Raw genomic sequence first — 17,470 nt, 5'->3', positions numbered from 1 at the left:
GACACAGTCTGTTGTTTTGTTTTGGTCACAAGGATCCGGGTTCCTGATATGTCCCCGAAGCCTCAGCCTACACCCTGTGACCAGCGCGCCTTGAGAAGAACAGGTGAGACTCCTGCGGCTGTAGCCGTGTCCGAGATTGTGGTTCTCACCCTGAGGTTAAATTTGTAGAGGTCATGTGATTTTAAATTTTAAGTCTGCTAGACTGAAATCACCTGCAATTCTAACACTTAATGTTTAAACAACCTGTCTTCATTGTCACTGACCTGTCCAAATAATGGAAAAAGTGAGGGAGAAAAGGCGTGTCCTTTGCATTGAGATGAGAGAAACTCATTTTTACATCAGCCCTGCAGCGTCAAAGAGAGGTTGAACAGCCATAAATAAAACAAACAAAAAAAAAACAATAGATACAGTGAGACACAAAGACCTGAGCGGTTATATAACTTGGTAAGGTATGTGTAAAATGAACTGCGTGAGAGTCCAGAGCAGTTCTCCATCACTGTGTGAATGAGAGCGAGCGTGGTCACGCCTTCCTCTACATTTCTCTGAGTACACGTACCATTATTTATTTGCGTTACCCTAGAACCATCAGCGCGCACACACACACACACCCTCCAGTGCTCTTGTTGGCTCTGTGACAACACAAATTTTTCTTTTATCCACTTTGAGTCAGCCACTGATTGATTACTTTATTCAGGTTTATTGGAGACTGACCAATGTATACAATGGACGTTTTGATTCTCTTGTCCAGGGCTGAGGTATTTGTTTTGTGGGGTTATGGTACAGAAATTGAGCACGTCATTATAGTGTGTGCGTTGTTGAGTCGGTGCTTTCCTGCCAGTGTAGCCGATGTATAAAGCAATGATATAGTAATGTGAGTTTGAGAACTACAAATACCTTTCTTTACTCTTGATGAGAGCTTATGTGCCCATTTCTTCACGTGTATGTGTGTGTGTGTGTGTGTGTGTGTGTGTGCAGTGTCTGAGCCCACACTGAAGTGGAAGTTAAAGAAACTCATCACCACAAGGCCAAACCCGCTGCAGCGAAAGATCAGTGCCCCTCCTGCAGTCAAGCACAGGACCGAAACTCTGGGTAAACTATTTACATTCACTTGGATCTCTGTCAGAGTTTTATTCTTCGGCTCTGTTAGCCGTTTCTTGTTAAAGTTTCTTTGATCTCGCCTTTCTAACCTTCCAGAAGCGCTCACCATCAGATTTCAGCACAGCTTGATCAATTTTCCATTATGGCGTAAGCAACTGATACTGATGGGCCTCATAGGTTTCTTTCCATTCTGTCGTGCAGAGTCTTCCCAGAGTGGCAGCAGCAATCCAGCATCAGGGTGCAGCTCTCCAAATGACAGCCTCCATTCAGATAATGGGTCCTTACCACTGGCTCATGAGGTAAGCCCTTTTGTATATATATAAGTACATATAGCAGGTTTTCTTGTCCTCCTTAGCATATAATGAATGCACAGTGAATCCTCAGTGAACTATTTAACCATACACAAGGTTCTCTTAAACTTTTCATTATGCATTAATTTAAACAGTACATCCAACTTCTCTCTGTTCTGAGAAGTAGAAAAATATACACTTGAAGTACTGAAATGCTTAATTCTGATCTTTTCGGTCCTCCATCTATAGCCGAATAGCCGATGTCAAAATAAATTTGTGCAGTTTTCTTTTCACTATGTTGAACATATTTATCCTTGACTTGATAGTTTTGATAGTACTGTATATATAGTACTGTATTTAACACTTTTACTACAATCAGGTTCAGGTTTAGATAAGTAGATATATTTAGAGATCAATAATATGTTAAAAATGTAACGAAAATAACCTTCCTCATTCAGTCACAGAGGCTGTTGCTGAAGGATGGTAATTTAGCTCGATTCACCGTGCCTTCCAATCCCCCTGGGATCCCCAACATCACTGCTGGACTTCCTGCACAGGTGAGCAGTGCTAGGATTTCCTCCAGAATCATTGCATACAATATTGAGGTTGTGCTGCTCCTGTTCCTGAAACTAGCACCACTTTAAAGGACACAGCTTGCATAGATAAACATTCATACTGTTGATCTATTTGTATTCAAGTGCGATATCGTTTCTGAAATAGTGCCTGCACACATGAACACTTATAGAAACTTGTGGTTTCACTTCCTTCTTGAACTGTGTGCGACTTCTATATTTTGTGAGTCTCTCTTGGTAATTTACCACCTTTTTGACTACAATAACACAGTTCAGCAGTCCATCTATGCACTGTGACAGGCTGTCAAACCCCTAAACTATCCATTAATACTTAGCTTTTCTCATTTTTAGACTACCATAAGAGGGAAATTAAATTAAATTAAATTACTAGTGATTGCTTTAGAATTTCCTGTCATCTCCTCTCGTCTTTCATTCTCTTCTCTTTCCCTAGGCTGACTTGCGAGAAGCAAGGCCATTGGCAGTATCTGCTCTCCATCAGGTTTACTTGCCTCTGGAAGAAAGCAGTCCAGCTCTTTCTCAGCGGCTACAGCCTGTGTTCATACTGGATCCACACACCAGGCTTCTGCGCCCCCAGCTTGTCTCTCGTGAGTTGTAATCCTGTTATTCCTCAATGTGCATATTGAACACACTTCCTTTGCATTGCTTACTCAATGGCAAGTCAGTGGGATGGTTGTTCACAGAGTTTATGTTTGTTTTATTTATATAATGTAAGTAAATGTATGTACATATGAATTCTAGATACAATACAACAGCAGTGCATTTTACTTTTTTGAAAAATAGCAGTCAGTAAAAATATGAAATAATGACGACGTAACACATGAATGAGTCCAGTTAAGCCTGAATATGGTGAACTTGGAAACAGAGATGAGTGGAATTTAACAAAACAACCACAGTATGACATTTGCTAAATATATATATATATTGATTGATTGTGTTATTAAAACTGGAAAGTGGGGGCTCTATAAAGAACTACATAACAGTCTGCACTTCACACTTTTTCACATTGTTTATAGTCAAACTCTTTATTAATTAATTAATTTCAACCTCTGACAGGATCTTTTGCTCTAAGCACAGAGATTTAATTACCTCTTTCCATAGTTTTTCTTTTATCCATGATTTCTGAACTGAGCCCAACAAATAAGCATTTCCTTTTCTTCTATTCCTGTAGTGAATCTCTCAGTTTCACCCTGTGAGAAATTGTGCTTCTTCTTTACTGTTATCTTAACCCAAGATTTGTTTTGTTTTTAAAAAGAGCTATTGCATATGCTAATGCTGAAATAAGGCACCGACTCCGTTCATTCATGACTGATAATGGAAGAGGAAGTCGGGCTCAAAGAATGAGATATATAAAGTAGGGTAGTGTAGGCGCACAGCTCTAAAAATCTGAGTAAAAGAATATAAATAAATGTCTGCCATTCTAAGTACACATAGCTTTAGTTATGAATGGACGCTGACTTGCATCAGATCCATCCTGACTCGCTCTACTGATGCTAAAACAAGTTCAAATGACTGCATTTAAAAAGGCGTGTTTGTGAGAGGTCTCTAAGACTCTATCGAGAGAAGATCGATACCTTGTCTGTGTTGTGCTGTGTTTTTGTTGCATCATTTTTCAAAATGGCACGAGGGCGCTCTCTGCTGTAAGTGCTGCTCTACATGCAAGCAATGCATGGCTCTCAATATTTTTCTTTTTGAGTGTTTTTAATATGAAATACAGCTGTGGAATATTTCATCCGTCTACAGTTGAGTCCAATAACAATAATCGATTTAGTTTGGATTTTTTTTTTCCTGCATTCTTGTTTTTCACCTTTTCTAAAACATTACGTTTCTTCTCTTCTCCACAGTTCCTGGTTTGAGCACCATCTCTCTGCAGCAGCACCCTCACCTGTCTACTCTGTCCAGAAGAGAAGGTCACAAACCTTTGGAACGAACACGTTCAGAACCGCCACCCTACAGCCACTCACAGTTATCTCTGCAAACCAGCCATCACCCGCACATCCAGCACTCGCTGAACCAGCAGTACCACAGGAGCGGGGTGGAGAGATTCAAGCAGAATTCACACCTGAGCAAGGTGAAAGGAGGCTCATTTCTTAAGAAGTATAATCTAGTACTAACAGATTGACTAATGACCTGCACCTGCTTGGATTTCCTTTTTCATGATCAGTCTTACTGAAATATGTCTTAAAGAGAGTCCTTATTTTAAGAATTGAAAACTGTAAAAGTTCTAGCTTACGTGAGCTGGGAAAAAAAGATAGATAATAGGCTTCCTCTGACACAGATCCCATCAGAGGACATGGACCTAGAGGAGACTGGATCGGGATCAGGTTCAGGGACAGGTTCTGTGTGCGGCTCAGAGCCCGGATCAATTTGTGAGGATGACTATCGGCGGAGACAGAGCAACGCCAGCACAGACTCTGTGTACGACACAGAGTCTACTACCTCCTCCCGGGAGAGCTTGATCGAGCCCTCCTACTCTTACAATCAGGTAAAAGTCACTCTTACATGTGCACACATAGAAATTATTCTTATTTTTTTATTGCCTACTGGCGCATGAATCAGTGAATCTCTTCTAATGACCTTAATCAGTAACATATCTTATCATGAGTGCCCCTTTCTGGTCCACTAATGATTGAGTATTAGTTAGCAGGTTAGCAGACAGTATTATGATTACCATTATCTTGCATCCGTAACATAAATGAATTCTTTCGAATGGAGCGTCTTTTTGCCATCAGGAGGCACTGTTGCCTTGCTAATACAAGCAGAAGACTTTGATTTACAGTATCACTTCAGCATTCTTGGAAGAGCTCACTTTTCTTTATCAACAGTCTGTTTTAGAGAAGGAGAAATAAACACACCAAATAATAAGTCTCTTATTTGAGTTTAGCATATTGTGTATGTGACAGGTTTCCTGCAGGGAGTCTTTACTATGTGCAGCTGCTGATAAATCCTTACATATTCTTGTCTATTGTCTGTTCTTTTTTTCACCCACTGTTCTTGCAGAGGCAGGTGATCCTTAGACCAAGTCTGCAGATAGATCCGCTGGGTGTGCCATCCTTAATTTGGCCTCACCAGCCTGTCAGTCGGTCCCGGTCCTCCCCCGCCTCCACCTCCCTGCCTCCTGCTTCACATCAACCCACCACCATACCTTCCATGTCATTATCCAACCCTGCTACAGACACCCAGCTGCGCTTCACCACAGGTGAGTGACAGTTGATCAGCAACATTAAAAGAAGCATTCCAACTACCTGATGATGTAATTTGATTACAAGATATGACGATGGTATTACAACATTATTGAAGAGGGACAATATGGTCAAATGATGTGTTTCCATGTGTGTGCATTAAGGTTTAGCATATGATGGTCAGATGCAGAAGCACCAGTGTATTTGTGGGGACAACAGCCGTCACGCTGAGCATGCAGGAAGGATCCAGAGCATCTGGTCTAGACTGCATGAAAGGGGCCTAAGGAGTCAGTGTGAGGTATGGTGCACACACATTATCCTACAGATGCATACCCCATGACCATAGCATGCAGTCTAAATGTATATATCTGTATACTTCTATTTCTAGCGCATCCGCAGTAGAAAAGCAACCCTAGAAGAGCTGCAGTCAGTCCATTCAGAAAAACACGTACTTTTATTTGGCACCAACCCGCTCAACCGCCTCAAGCTGGACAGCCGCAAACTCGCTGGTAAGATCAATAACAAACGTGAAGAACACAATGACTATAGCGCAATTGTAATAGTAATAATGATAACAATATGTTCGTGTTATACATTATCCTCTGCAGGAATCCTGTCTCAACATGTTTTTTTGATGTTACCATGTGGAGGGGTTGGGGTAGGTGTTACACACACACACCTAAGCACACAAATTAAACAAGTCATTTTGGAATCTTTTCACTTATCTAATTGCAATGCTGAGCAACAAAAGCTGCATGGGAGGTTATGCCTCAGTACACAGTTAAGCTAAGAAGACTACAAATTGCAATTGCTATTGTTTTTGGTTACTTTAAAATCTAAATTATATAAATGTAGGACATTGCATACATCCTTATTGCTCATGGCATATTCATCTACAATAGAGATGTGAGAAAAAGGAAAAGGAGAAGGAAAAAGATAACATAAAGACTGCATAAAAAGACTTCCAAGTGGCTGGATGTGGGGGAAACAGAGTATCAGGATAGAGAAAAGTCAAATTTAAGAGAAAAACAATGGTAGGAGAGCAGATCAGATTAAATGGAACAATGCACTATGGGAAAAGGAACAAAGCGGAGAATGACATGGGAACATTGATTATAATGCTATAAGAACTGTTGTTAGGAGAGGAGAAGACGAAAAGCTGAAGGGGGCTGGGTGTCAGTTGATAAGAGAACTGATCTGCCTGGATTTCCGGCCCTTGGCTACTCTGGTAAAGAGGGGTGATTGGAACAAGATGGCAAAGTCTGTGATAAAAGAAATTCCTCTGATTTCATTGTTCCCCAGCAGTATCAGAATCAGAATCAGAATCAGAATACTTTATTGATCCCTGGGGGAAATTATTTTTTGTTACAGTGCTCCATTTTAAACCAACATTAAGACAAGACAGACAATACGCTAACTAAGAATAGTACAATATATACATATATATACATACATACATACATAAGTCACTCATAAATAAATAGTTGGAAAAGAAACATGTGTAGCTGTAGCAGCAAACAGTGTGTTAAGTGGATGCGTTGTACAGGGAGATGGCCACAGGCAGGAATGATTTCCTGTGTCGTTCAGTGGTGCTTTTCGGTAATCTCAGTCTCTCACTGAACGAGCTCCTGTGACTGACCAACATGTCATGGAGTGGGTGGGAGGTGTTATCCAACATTGTCTTTATCTTGGACAGCATCCGCCTCTCCGACACCACCTTGAGGGAGTCCAGCTCCATCCCCACAACATTGCTGGCCTTACGGATCAGTTTATTAAGTCTGTTGGCATCTGCGACCCTCAGCCTGCTCCCCCAGCATGCAACAGCATAGAGGATCGCACTGGCCACAACAGACTCATAGAAAATCCTCAGCATTTTCTGGCAGATGTTGAAGGACCTCAGTCGCCTCAAAAAATAGAGACGACTCTGGCCCTTCCTGTAAAGTGCTGTGGTGTTTTTAGCCCAGTCCAGTTTATTGTCAATGTGTACTCCAAGGTATTTATAGTCCTCCACAATGTCAACACTGACCCCCTGGATTGAAACAGGGGTCAAGTGTTTCCTGGTCTTCCTGAAGTCCACGATCAGTTCCTTGGTCTTTGCCACGTTGAGCTGCAGATGATTCTGCTCACACCACGTGACAAAGGAGTCGACCACAGCCCGGTACTCTGTCTCATCATCCCTGCTGATGCATCCAACCACCGCAGAGTCATCAGAAAACTTCTGAAGATGGCAGGTCTCTGTGCAGTGGCTGAAGTCTGTGGTGTAGAGGGTGAAGAGGAAGGGGGAGAGGACAGTCCCCTGTGGTGCCCCTGTGTTGCTGATCACCTTGTCAGACACACACTGTGGGAGACGTACATATTGTGGTCTTCCTGTCAGGTAATCAACAATCCAGGACACCAGAGAAGCATCCACCTGCATCGCTGCTAACTTATCACCCAGGAGGGTCGGCCTGATGGTGTTGAAAGCACTGGAAAAGTCAAAAAACATGACCCTCACAGTGCTCGCCGGCTGGTCCAGATGGGTGTAGACACGATTGAGCAGGTAGATGATGGCGTCCTCAGTTCCGAGACGAGGCTGATAAGCGAACTGAAGGGGATCCAGGTGTGGTCTTACTATGGGTCGCAGCTGGTCCAGGATGAGCCTTTCCAGGGTCTTCATGATGTGGGAGGTCAGTGCCACGGGCCTGTAATCCTGGGGGCCACTGGGACGTGGCGTCTTTGGTACAGGGACGAGGCATGATGTCTTCCACATCACCGGGACCCTCTGCAGACTCAGACTCAGCATAAACAGTTTATGAAAGACTCCACACAGCTGGGGGGCACAGGTCTTGAGGACAAGGGGACTCACTCCGTCTGGTCCAGCAGACTTGCCTGAGTGAAGTCTCCTCATTTGCATCTCAACCTGGTATTGAGTGAAGGTGATGGGTGGGGGAGGGGTGTCAGGAATCTCACAGGAGGCATTCCTGACATCATTCCTAGCATCATGCCACCAATAAATGACTTCTGACAAACAAGTACCATAGAAATTTTTTTTTAACTTAGAGCAGAAACAACAAAGAAAGAGTCGATGTACAAAGAAAAGTCTCTAAACAATGGTTGGCATAATGCACACAGAAGTTTAAGCTTATTTTTAGCAGATGAGCAAAATCTAATAACAGATTAAAATCTGTAGCTGACTTTTAAACTGACTGCAAGCATCTCTCCTCGTTTTTCTGTCAGGTGGATATTGATACAGTCTGGAATGAACATCACACATCAGCAGCCTCCCGCATTGCTGCAGGATGTGTCACAGACCTGGCACTGAAGGTGGCACAAAGAGAGCTGAAGGTGTGTTTTTATAACCAAATACCTCGATGCCATGGGCTTTGTCAAGAATTTCAAAACTGCAGTCTATCACCATAATGTGCTGCAAACCTTGGCAAAGCACCCACTATTGGTTATAACGACATAAAGACGTGAACCTTTTTCACGTGTGGAGATCTGGCGTTATAAAAGCAGCAAAGTGTTGAAGGTTTTTCTGCCTTTTTTTACAGAATGGCTTTGCAGTTGTGAGGCCCCCTGGACACCATGCAACCCATTCCTCCCCTCTGTAAGTACAGCAGTGTACACGCACACACCACACACACACACACGGACACATACCAGGAGCCAGCAGGCCTGCAAAGTGTTTCAAAGGATTTATTGCAAACCAGCTATACTTCTGAGCAAGAGAGAGAGACAGAGTGCCCGGCTCTCTCTACCTTAATGTATGTGTGTCTGAGTCTGTGCTGTGTGTTACCTGCTCGACGCCCGAGGCAAACTTCCTCCTCCACTCAGTTTCTTTTAAGCTTTCAAGGCACAAAGCAAAGCACCTCAGAAGAGCAGTGTACATGTGCGTGCACAGTAAATGTGGGTCTTTGTGTGGATGTGCATACTTGCGTGCATGAATTTGTGTCAGTCTTTGATTAGAGGCATTAGCCAAGTAACCACATTCAGCTGGGACTCTATGCGTGTGTGTCTGTATCTGTGTGTGTGCTCAGCATTGCTTGTCACTGGTTATTTATGGGATGATAATGACTTTTCTTGATGAGCAAAGTTTAGACAGCTTATAATATATACCGTTCACAGAGACAGTCACACTTTACGACCCATGCTGACACTGCCACTTCCAACATTCCTCCATTGTTTTTCCTACATCAACACTTTTTTTTTGCATACCTTTATAGCGGATAGTGAGTGTTTAGGGATCGGCTGCACCGAGTTGTGAGTTCATTTCTCTAAAATGATCTCACACGTCCTGCCCGCTGCTCTCGCTGCACTATCATTTGGAATGAGGAGTGGGTTGTTTTTTTTTTTTATTTTTGATAACCTTGGTTGTCTATTTGTCAGAGAATTTGTGGGTTCTGCATTTCTCAAGAGTGTGAGATTTTCTACTCAGCATAACGTTTTTTGTTTGTCAGCAGACGAAACAGCTCGAACTGAAATGTCCTCATTTCTCAAATATTTGCTGTAAACATTAACGTGGCAGGATCATCCCTCTGTGACTTTCAAGCTGGAGTCAGCGCTGTGACTGTCGCAGCCTGGACTAAATAGCCACCATATGATAACTGGAGCCTTTCCTTAGAGGTTCCTAAGGTCCATATGGTGGTTCTGTGATATTAATTTAGTGAAGATGTCGTGATAAAGACATGTGGCTGCCACTCTTCCTGTCTGTTTGTCCACAGGGGCTTCTGTTTCTTCAACTCTGTGGCCATCGCTGCCAAGCAGCTCCAGCAGAAACTCAGCGTCAGCAAGATCCTCATTGTGGACTGGGTGAGGACCCACCGCATGACCAGCATCACTGGTCTCCACATGGACAGGAATAAACACACAAAAACACAGATGCAAAGGCACACAAATGTGTTGTAGGTACAAACAAGGTCCCAGATGCAGTAGCACTGCTATTTATCATTTAATTGAATTAGACACTGTTATCTCTGGTAGCCATGTGTGAGCTGAACGCTCTCACACCAGGGTTGAGGTCTTCACTCAAAAAATGTAAAATATTAGACTTTGTCTTAAAGACCAATCTTTTGCATAACACAACAGTTATATATCTTGTCATATAACTGCCAGTTATTTGACAATATAGCTATACCATAACAATGTATGTCCACAAATCCCTTTATTAATAAGAGACATAGGAGGATGTGGACCTGATCGCCGCACATCTCCATCTCCAAGTTATACACTACTTCTGTCCGGTACTCCATAAAAAGACATGAAAGTCTACATTTAATAATTTTTTTATTCCACCCATTATACAGTTCACATCTGCAGATATTGATCCACTATCACATGGTCACCTCTGTTCAGCATGTGTGTATAAGATCTTGCATGCGCTCTGTCATTGTTAGTTACTGCATCAGCACTGACTAATACCTGATTTATTAAATACAATTAAAATGCGTCTCCTGTTGACAGGGAAAAGCGTGAATGCTTTACAGATTTTTCTTCCTGCGTTAGGGGTCATATGTTTAACACATGCTTTTGACTTAAAAAAAAATACACTGCTCAATATAAAACATACAAATTGTTTTGAATTTTCCAAGGTTAAAATTCTGTGTGAAATAACAGCGCGAGTCCTTGGCAGCTTCATAACTAATCATATAATCACTCTCCAGGATGTACACCATGGCAACGGCACCCAGGAAGCCTTCTACAGCGACCCAAGTGTGCTGTACATCTCTCTACATCGCTATGACGATGGCAACTTTTTTCCTGGTAGTGGACACCCCAGCGAGGTAAGTACAAAACACTCCTCCACAGCCATGCTGTGCTTTTCTGCTTTTGCTTATAATCCTGGTATCAGTTTTCTGATTGATGACAGTGAACACATTAGCCTAACAAGACCACAGGTTCTTCTTTTTGATTGTGGACATTCATGTGGCTATTTCTCATTACTAACTTGGCTGCCTGAGACAGTTTATAACAATATAATCAAAGACATCGTGAAGACAGATATGCTGGCACAGAAATGTTTGGTAATTATGTGATTCCTTTAGGATATTAGGGATCTCAAACGCTTATGTTTAACATTTACTTGCTAAAACAGGAAGAATTATTGGCCATTCAGTCAAGGAATTATCTGCATAATATAAACTTCCAACTGCAAAATCAGTTTGGTTGTGACTGACTTTTCACGATTGCAGTCTGCACTATAGATCTGTTCTCCAGCAGTGTATGGATGTGAGAGTCAAATATATGACCAGTCAGAGTCAATTACATCACAATTACATTACATTACATTACTAATACAACTGGATTCATGACGCTATAATTTGAGCAACGAAGGTTACGGTTCACTTTTGTTAACTGTCAGTCCGGCATCGTCATGACAACCTATTACGGATAGCCCAGATGTCTTTTGAATTCACCATGTGCTCATCTCATTGTGTTTGTGAGTGGTTTACGTCGAATTTCGAATGTATTTAAGCAACTTCAGGTCTTTGGATGTTGAAGCTTCCCAGCAGGATGTGCACGGTTTTGCATGCCTATGTTTGCATACAGGATATTGAGATGCCTATGAATTCTGCCTGTGGTCTTACCAGAAACCAAGTGTGATGACAGCCCTCAGGCAGATGTACTGACCCGAACCCACGCTGGCATTCATCGCCCGCTCAGTCACTCGCATTCCCTCATATATTCGCCCATCTCCCCCAACAACAATGCGGATAAAATAGTCAGTGTTTTCTCATAAAATCCCACGAGGAGGGGACGCGGCATAAAATGCTTTTTTGGCTTGGATGTGGCTTTGCCTTAAGTGGCCTCTCAACCTCTGGTGAACAGTGCGGTAAACCTCTGGAGTCTCGCTGTCCCCCGTGTAGGTATATAACGCACCATGGGGTAGGGGGTGTGATGTCATAGGCATAACAGAGAGTGCCGAGTACCTCACAGAAACCAGCACAGGCCTAATCCAGTCCAGCAATTCTTGAAACATGAAAGAGAGAAAGAGGACAGAGGGGAGTGCAAGAAACTTGGAGCTATAGAAGGAGTTGCGTGTGTGCGTGTGTGTCCACGAGCACGTGCGAGCGTGCATGCGGGTACATTACCAGTTGGCAGAGGACAGGAGGCCTCATGTGTTTTTCGTTTGCCCTGTGAACATCCCGTCCACTGAGAGAAGAATGGAGACAGACGCTCTGCGATGCTCATCAGCATTCTTTTCTCTTTCAAGCATCCTCTCACACCCATGCACACACACACACGTACGCACACACAAAGAAAATTACCACACATCTTTGCCAAGTGCGTGTCAATCAACCGCCTCAATCTCTCTTCAAACTGACACATTGACTGATGGTGAAAGGCCTAGAGAGCAGCTAAATGGCTGCTAGCAGGACTACAAAGAGAGAGGCAGGAATCCTTAAACCTTCTTTCCAAAGACCCGGGACTCACTTCACTTTCTGCCCCAAAATATTTGAGGTCAAACTGACAGGAGATCCACTCGACTTTGTGTACTCTGCTTGGCAATTTCAAGTACACGCCAAGTCCAATACAGCTTGAAAAAAATCACTCAAATATTTACAACATGTAAAATGAGCAGTATAGCGCAGTATGTCATGTCTTTTCATTTGACATGTCATACACATGAAACTCTCTAAACATCCATATAAAAAAGTACATTATGCAGTCATTTCAATCACATAGCTTTTCAGTACATAAAACAGTATGCAACATGCGGTATGTGACTCTTATTTGTAGTTGTTTTTTTGTCTTTTTTTATATAATATGCAACAGTTGCCAAATGAAAAGTACTTCCCAGTATAGCTGTAAGCCTAAATCTTGGGAACCGTTAACGGGTGTAACTCTGTTGTGGCTCCGGGTGATTTATAAGGCCATTTGACAAATTGTATCAAAATCAAAATGGAGGGACAGGGGTGTTGAATTAACAGCCATCCGTCTTTCATTTAGGAATCATAATCACTCCCTCGTGCTGCCTTAAAGAGATGCAGCCACTTCGCCTCGGTTGCTGCAATGCAAAAGTTTTGCAACAGCGGTGCTGATTTTGTGAACGTTTGACACAAATCTGTCAACGTCACACAGTTTCTCAACTTTCGCTGGGACTCATTAACTTTCTCGACATTGACGGACACTCTTTCTCTCTGACACACGCACCCCCCTCTCTCTCCCCCTCTGTGTTTGTCTTCATCCAGGTGGGTGCAGGTCCAGGTGAGGGCTTCAATGTCAATGTAGGATGGACCGGAGGACTAAACCCTCCAATGGGCGATGCTGAATACCTGGCTGCGTTCAGGTAAAGAAGTTCCTATAATACTGTAGTAATGAAGCATTTAAAGGTCTATACTGGTGTTTGAGATACTTGCCAAAATAAAATGAAGGTAGCATAGACCTCAAAACTTGAGATAGGTGTTCACCCCCCTAGAACATTATATTTACGTTTGACTTCTCTTACGGTTAGTGTCACACATTGTGTTGCCAGCAGTGTTTCTCGCTTGTTGCGCTCTCATTCTGGCTTAAAGCTCAGCAAGCAGCACGTAATTGCTTGCCGAATATTCAGTTTTGAATCCAAGGTACACTTATCTCCTCCTTCGTCATGTCAGTGCGCCTATCAACCTTCAGCAGTCAACACAACAGCTGTGCATGCAGCTCAGCTCGCTTATGAAAGCACTTTAGTCATTTAGCATCCTCCACACACATCTCTAATACGCAAGCTGATCACTCCCAGGTAAAGCGCATTCTGTTCAAATCACAGTACCACGAATACGCATGTTGACTATGAGCCAGCTGCTACCCAGTGTCAGTACACTTTGTATGGGAAGGGCTAAACAATAATGATTTTTTTATATAACATGTGTAATTACACATTATCGATATCATTTTTGAACTAATTCCAGAGGCCTACGTAGGCGTGTTACCCAGACACACCTTTGGTCTTGCAGCACTTTTCGTTTCATTCAAGCTATTTTTCTTGAATGAATATGCTTTGATTCTGCTCCACACTCTCAAACACACGTAATGAACTCAGAATGTTTCTGTCAGCAACACTGGCTCGCCACCAGATGATTAAGCTCTCTACATGGTGCTGCATGCACCAGACACAGTGGGTGGGCCCCTCGTCAACGGAAAGATGCTAATGAGCTAACCCATTCTGGTAAAATCCATACAGCCAATAGGCATCCTCAGAAACACTAAGTCCAGTGTTTACTGGAGCCCTGGATACTAATTAAGAAACAACTGGTCCTTTCCTGAGCAGCCGTCTGGTTTTGGTATTTTTTATCCAGTTTGGGGAAATGGCAAGCTTTTTCATGTGTAAAACTTCCTTAGTAAACCGCAGTAGAGTACTGTACTGTATTGTGTGTTACACATAAAAGCTAATATCAAATCATAGCTCTGTAGCGCAGCAGTGTCGTGGTGGTCCGTGGCAGTTGGAGGCACATACCGTGTAGCCGTGTCCGGGGCAACCTTTATCATATGTCACCACAGAGAGACCAGAATTCCTCAGTTATAATTGGTTGGGTTTGGGGTTAGAAACAAAGAACAACTTATATTAAGTTTGAATCATTTTTCTGTGAACTTTGCCACCATTCTGTGAATTAACCAGTGCAAATAAATGCGTAGCATGCTTTACAGACAAAATTTAATGCATCATGAATTTGTGTTTATGCAATTAAGTCTACCTAACCTCGTGCCAGCTCTGTAATTCAATTTGATTTAGATGACAGGGTGTTCCAGACTCTCTGTGTTTCTGCTCGGGATGGAACAGAAAACTAGCCAGAGTGCGGTTACTGATGATGTGTGTCTCTGTTTTTGGGTGTGTATCGAAGGCATATTGTGGTCGGGAGTGGTGGTGGGACTCTAGTACAATCAAGAGAGAGCTCAGCTGCTTTGAGATTAAGCTTCATGATGCATTTCGTATTTGTGTGGAGGATTACTAAGACGGTCAGAATTTAAGCTCGGCCGAATCACCAGTAGCACACCATGAATCAAACTTGCAGTTTCAAAGGAAGAGCATGCATATGCAGGTATTGCAATGTGTACATAGTGTGTATGTGCATGTAAATACATTTCCTGTGTATTTCCAAGTGGCTACTGACCAATGATGAACTGTGGAGGAGAGGAGAATAGAGCAGAAGAGAGGAGAAGAAGTGGGGGGTACATTGTTAGGGAATCCAAAGGCGGCGTAATTAGGCCCAATGGATCCCAGATGGCTGGCTGTCAGTGACGTGAGAAGAGGGACGAGCTCCTAATAGGAACCAGACGCACACAAACGTCTTTGAACTGCCGCTGAGAGGGGGTGGGGTTGGGGGGTGGTGGGGGAGAGTGAGAAAGAATCAAACGCGGCATGGGCCGTGTGCTCTTGCTAAAAAACTGGCAGCTAGAGACAAGAGGAAGTAAGAAGGAGAGCAAAGAAGCAAGAAAGCTGGGCTCCCATGAGTGGAGTTTACAGTCTGTGGACACCTCAGCCTATTTATGTCAAGGGTCTCCCTTTACCTGTTTGTAACATGCAGAGAAAAACTTTTAATTGTGTCCCACTTGTAGACCCATATCTATATAGATAGATAGATAGCCAAGTAAGGTATGCAGAGCACTCGTTCTTCTTTTTTAACGGCTTCACATTTAAACAGTTGCACACATTCACACCTGGGAGGTGCCCCACCTTCCACGGTTGGCTGCTTACCAAGAGTGGATCAAGAACAGAGATGAAGCACTTGGAGCACTGCCTTTGATAATTTCTCTTTTCATGATTTTCAAATAGTGGAGCTATTTGCAATCACTTACAATTAAGTAAGTGTTTGCAGTTAACAGTCCAGATAAAAGTTGTGAAGTATATGAATGCTCTTTGTGAAATCAGTCACTTCAACTCTTTTTTTTTGTTCAAACTCTCTTCATTACAATAATTAATCTGTTACAGCCTGCTCTGATGTTAATTTGATCACACATTATGTTCTACTCACCCCACCCCTCAGTTCTCATTTTCTCTCAAATCATGAACACCTGTTGAAAAAAAAATTACTTCTTAAATGTGCTGTCTAATTTCTGCCTGGCCACACTGCTTGATGAATAGAACATAACACGCAGTGTTTGCTTTACGCCATTGCGTTTCCTTTTGTGGTCCTCAGAGCTGTGGTGATGCCCATCGCTCACGAGTTTTCCCCTGATGTCGTCCTCGTGTCAGCTGGCTTTGATGCTGTCGAAGGACATCCATCATCGCTCGGAGGATACAAGGTTACAGCCAAGTGTAAGGTTCACCCAGCCTCTCATTCAGCACACTTCCTGATCAACGTGCTCTTATGAGCCTTATGAGTTATAATAAATATTTGCATGTCCTGCATTTGTTAGATTTCTTATTATTACAGTTACAAAGGTTGGCTATCCTTCACAGACTGTTGTCAAACAGATAAACACTCTTATGCTGTGCAGACTTAGTGCTGATGTCAGATATTATCACTGATGTGTAACGCAGTTTTCAGAGTGCAGCTTTGTAGAGAAGTTAAAGTTTGTTTGTAGAACCTGTTTCTTTATATGAGCCAGTCTTTATGTTTAACTAAAACTCATCACCATAATAGACTGTATATAAAAATGCACATAGGCACTGTGATGTCATTCTTTGGTTTGTTAAGCCCCAATTTGAAGATTTTAGTATTATGGACAGTTCTTTTTTGAGTAGTTTCTCAAGCCAGATCATCTGCTCTGTTAGCAAGCTAAACCTGTAAATAGCCGCTATCCGGTGCTAATATGTGAATCAATTATTAGTAAACTAACTATAACTTGGACCCAGACTTCTTGGGATCTTCTTCAGTTGTTAAAAAGTTGTTAAAATAGTTAAAATGCTCCACATGTAACCACTGTCTACATGTGCAGTCCAGTTAGTGGAGGTGAAGCAGGCAGCTGTTACAGTAGCTGCATCAGTGTACCTGCCACATCTCCAATTATATTAATTTTACACTTCAAAAAATGTAGTTTAACCAGTCCTAAAACAATCTGTAAAACTTTCATATAGATGGAAATGAGCTGTATAGACCAAACCCGTTTTTGTAGCAGGCTGTATACTCATATATATTTATTTCTGCTGCAATTATTTTAATATGAGAGTCTATGGAGATTGACTCGTTTTGCAGGCAGCCTCAAGTGGACATTAGTGGAACTGCAGTTTTCAGTGCTTCAGCATAGGCTTCATTTTTTAGGCTTCAGACCTTTGCAAAATAAGAAATGATGTCACCAGTCAACATGATGTTGTGAAATTATTCTCAGTAATTTGTCAGCACTGATATAATCCCATACAATCAATTTCTGGCTTAACCTTTGTGTATTCGGTTTTGTGCATGCTTTGTTCTCC

General features: G+C 42.4%; 1 protein-coding gene across 4 annotated transcripts in view; it reads left to right on the top strand.

Annotated features, from left to right (window-relative positions):
- The window catches only part of LOC309707190 (histone deacetylase 7-like), a 42,367-nt gene that overhangs the window by 21,388 nt on the left and 3,509 nt on the right, over positions 1 to 17,470 (top strand). For all 4 annotated transcript variants that reach the window (XM_082534355.1, XM_082534357.1, XM_082534358.1 and 1 more), the window contains exons 5-21: positions 33 to 103; positions 976 to 1,089; positions 1,300 to 1,397; positions 1,847 to 1,945; positions 2,412 to 2,565; positions 3,823 to 4,049; positions 4,257 to 4,463; positions 4,979 to 5,177; positions 5,325 to 5,458; positions 5,549 to 5,669; positions 5,769 to 5,818; positions 8,377 to 8,484; positions 8,691 to 8,746; positions 9,861 to 9,948; positions 10,800 to 10,919; positions 13,329 to 13,426; positions 16,254 to 16,372. In XM_082534355.1, coding sequence (XP_082390481.1) covers positions 33 to 103; positions 976 to 1,089; positions 1,300 to 1,397; positions 1,847 to 1,945; positions 2,412 to 2,565; positions 3,823 to 4,049; positions 4,257 to 4,463; positions 4,979 to 5,177; positions 5,325 to 5,458; positions 5,549 to 5,669; positions 5,769 to 5,818; positions 8,377 to 8,484; positions 8,691 to 8,746; positions 9,861 to 9,948; positions 10,800 to 10,919; positions 13,329 to 13,426; positions 16,254 to 16,372 — 2,063 coding nt within the window. The remainder of the gene's footprint in view (positions 1 to 32; positions 104 to 975; positions 1,090 to 1,299; positions 1,398 to 1,846; positions 1,946 to 2,411; positions 2,566 to 3,822; positions 4,050 to 4,256; positions 4,464 to 4,978; positions 5,178 to 5,324; positions 5,459 to 5,548; positions 5,670 to 5,768; positions 5,819 to 8,376; positions 8,485 to 8,690; positions 8,747 to 9,860; positions 9,949 to 10,799; positions 10,920 to 13,328; positions 13,427 to 16,253; positions 16,373 to 17,470) is intronic.

Source organism: Aulonocara stuartgranti, assembly GCF_965226115.1.
Source record: "Aulonocara stuartgranti genome assembly, chromosome: 5".
Classification (NCBI taxonomy): Eukaryota; Metazoa; Chordata; class Actinopteri; order Cichliformes; family Cichlidae; genus Aulonocara; species Aulonocara stuartgranti.
The sequence above is the reverse complement of the archived record's forward strand: the minus strand, read 5'-3'. Positions and strand labels throughout refer to the sequence as shown.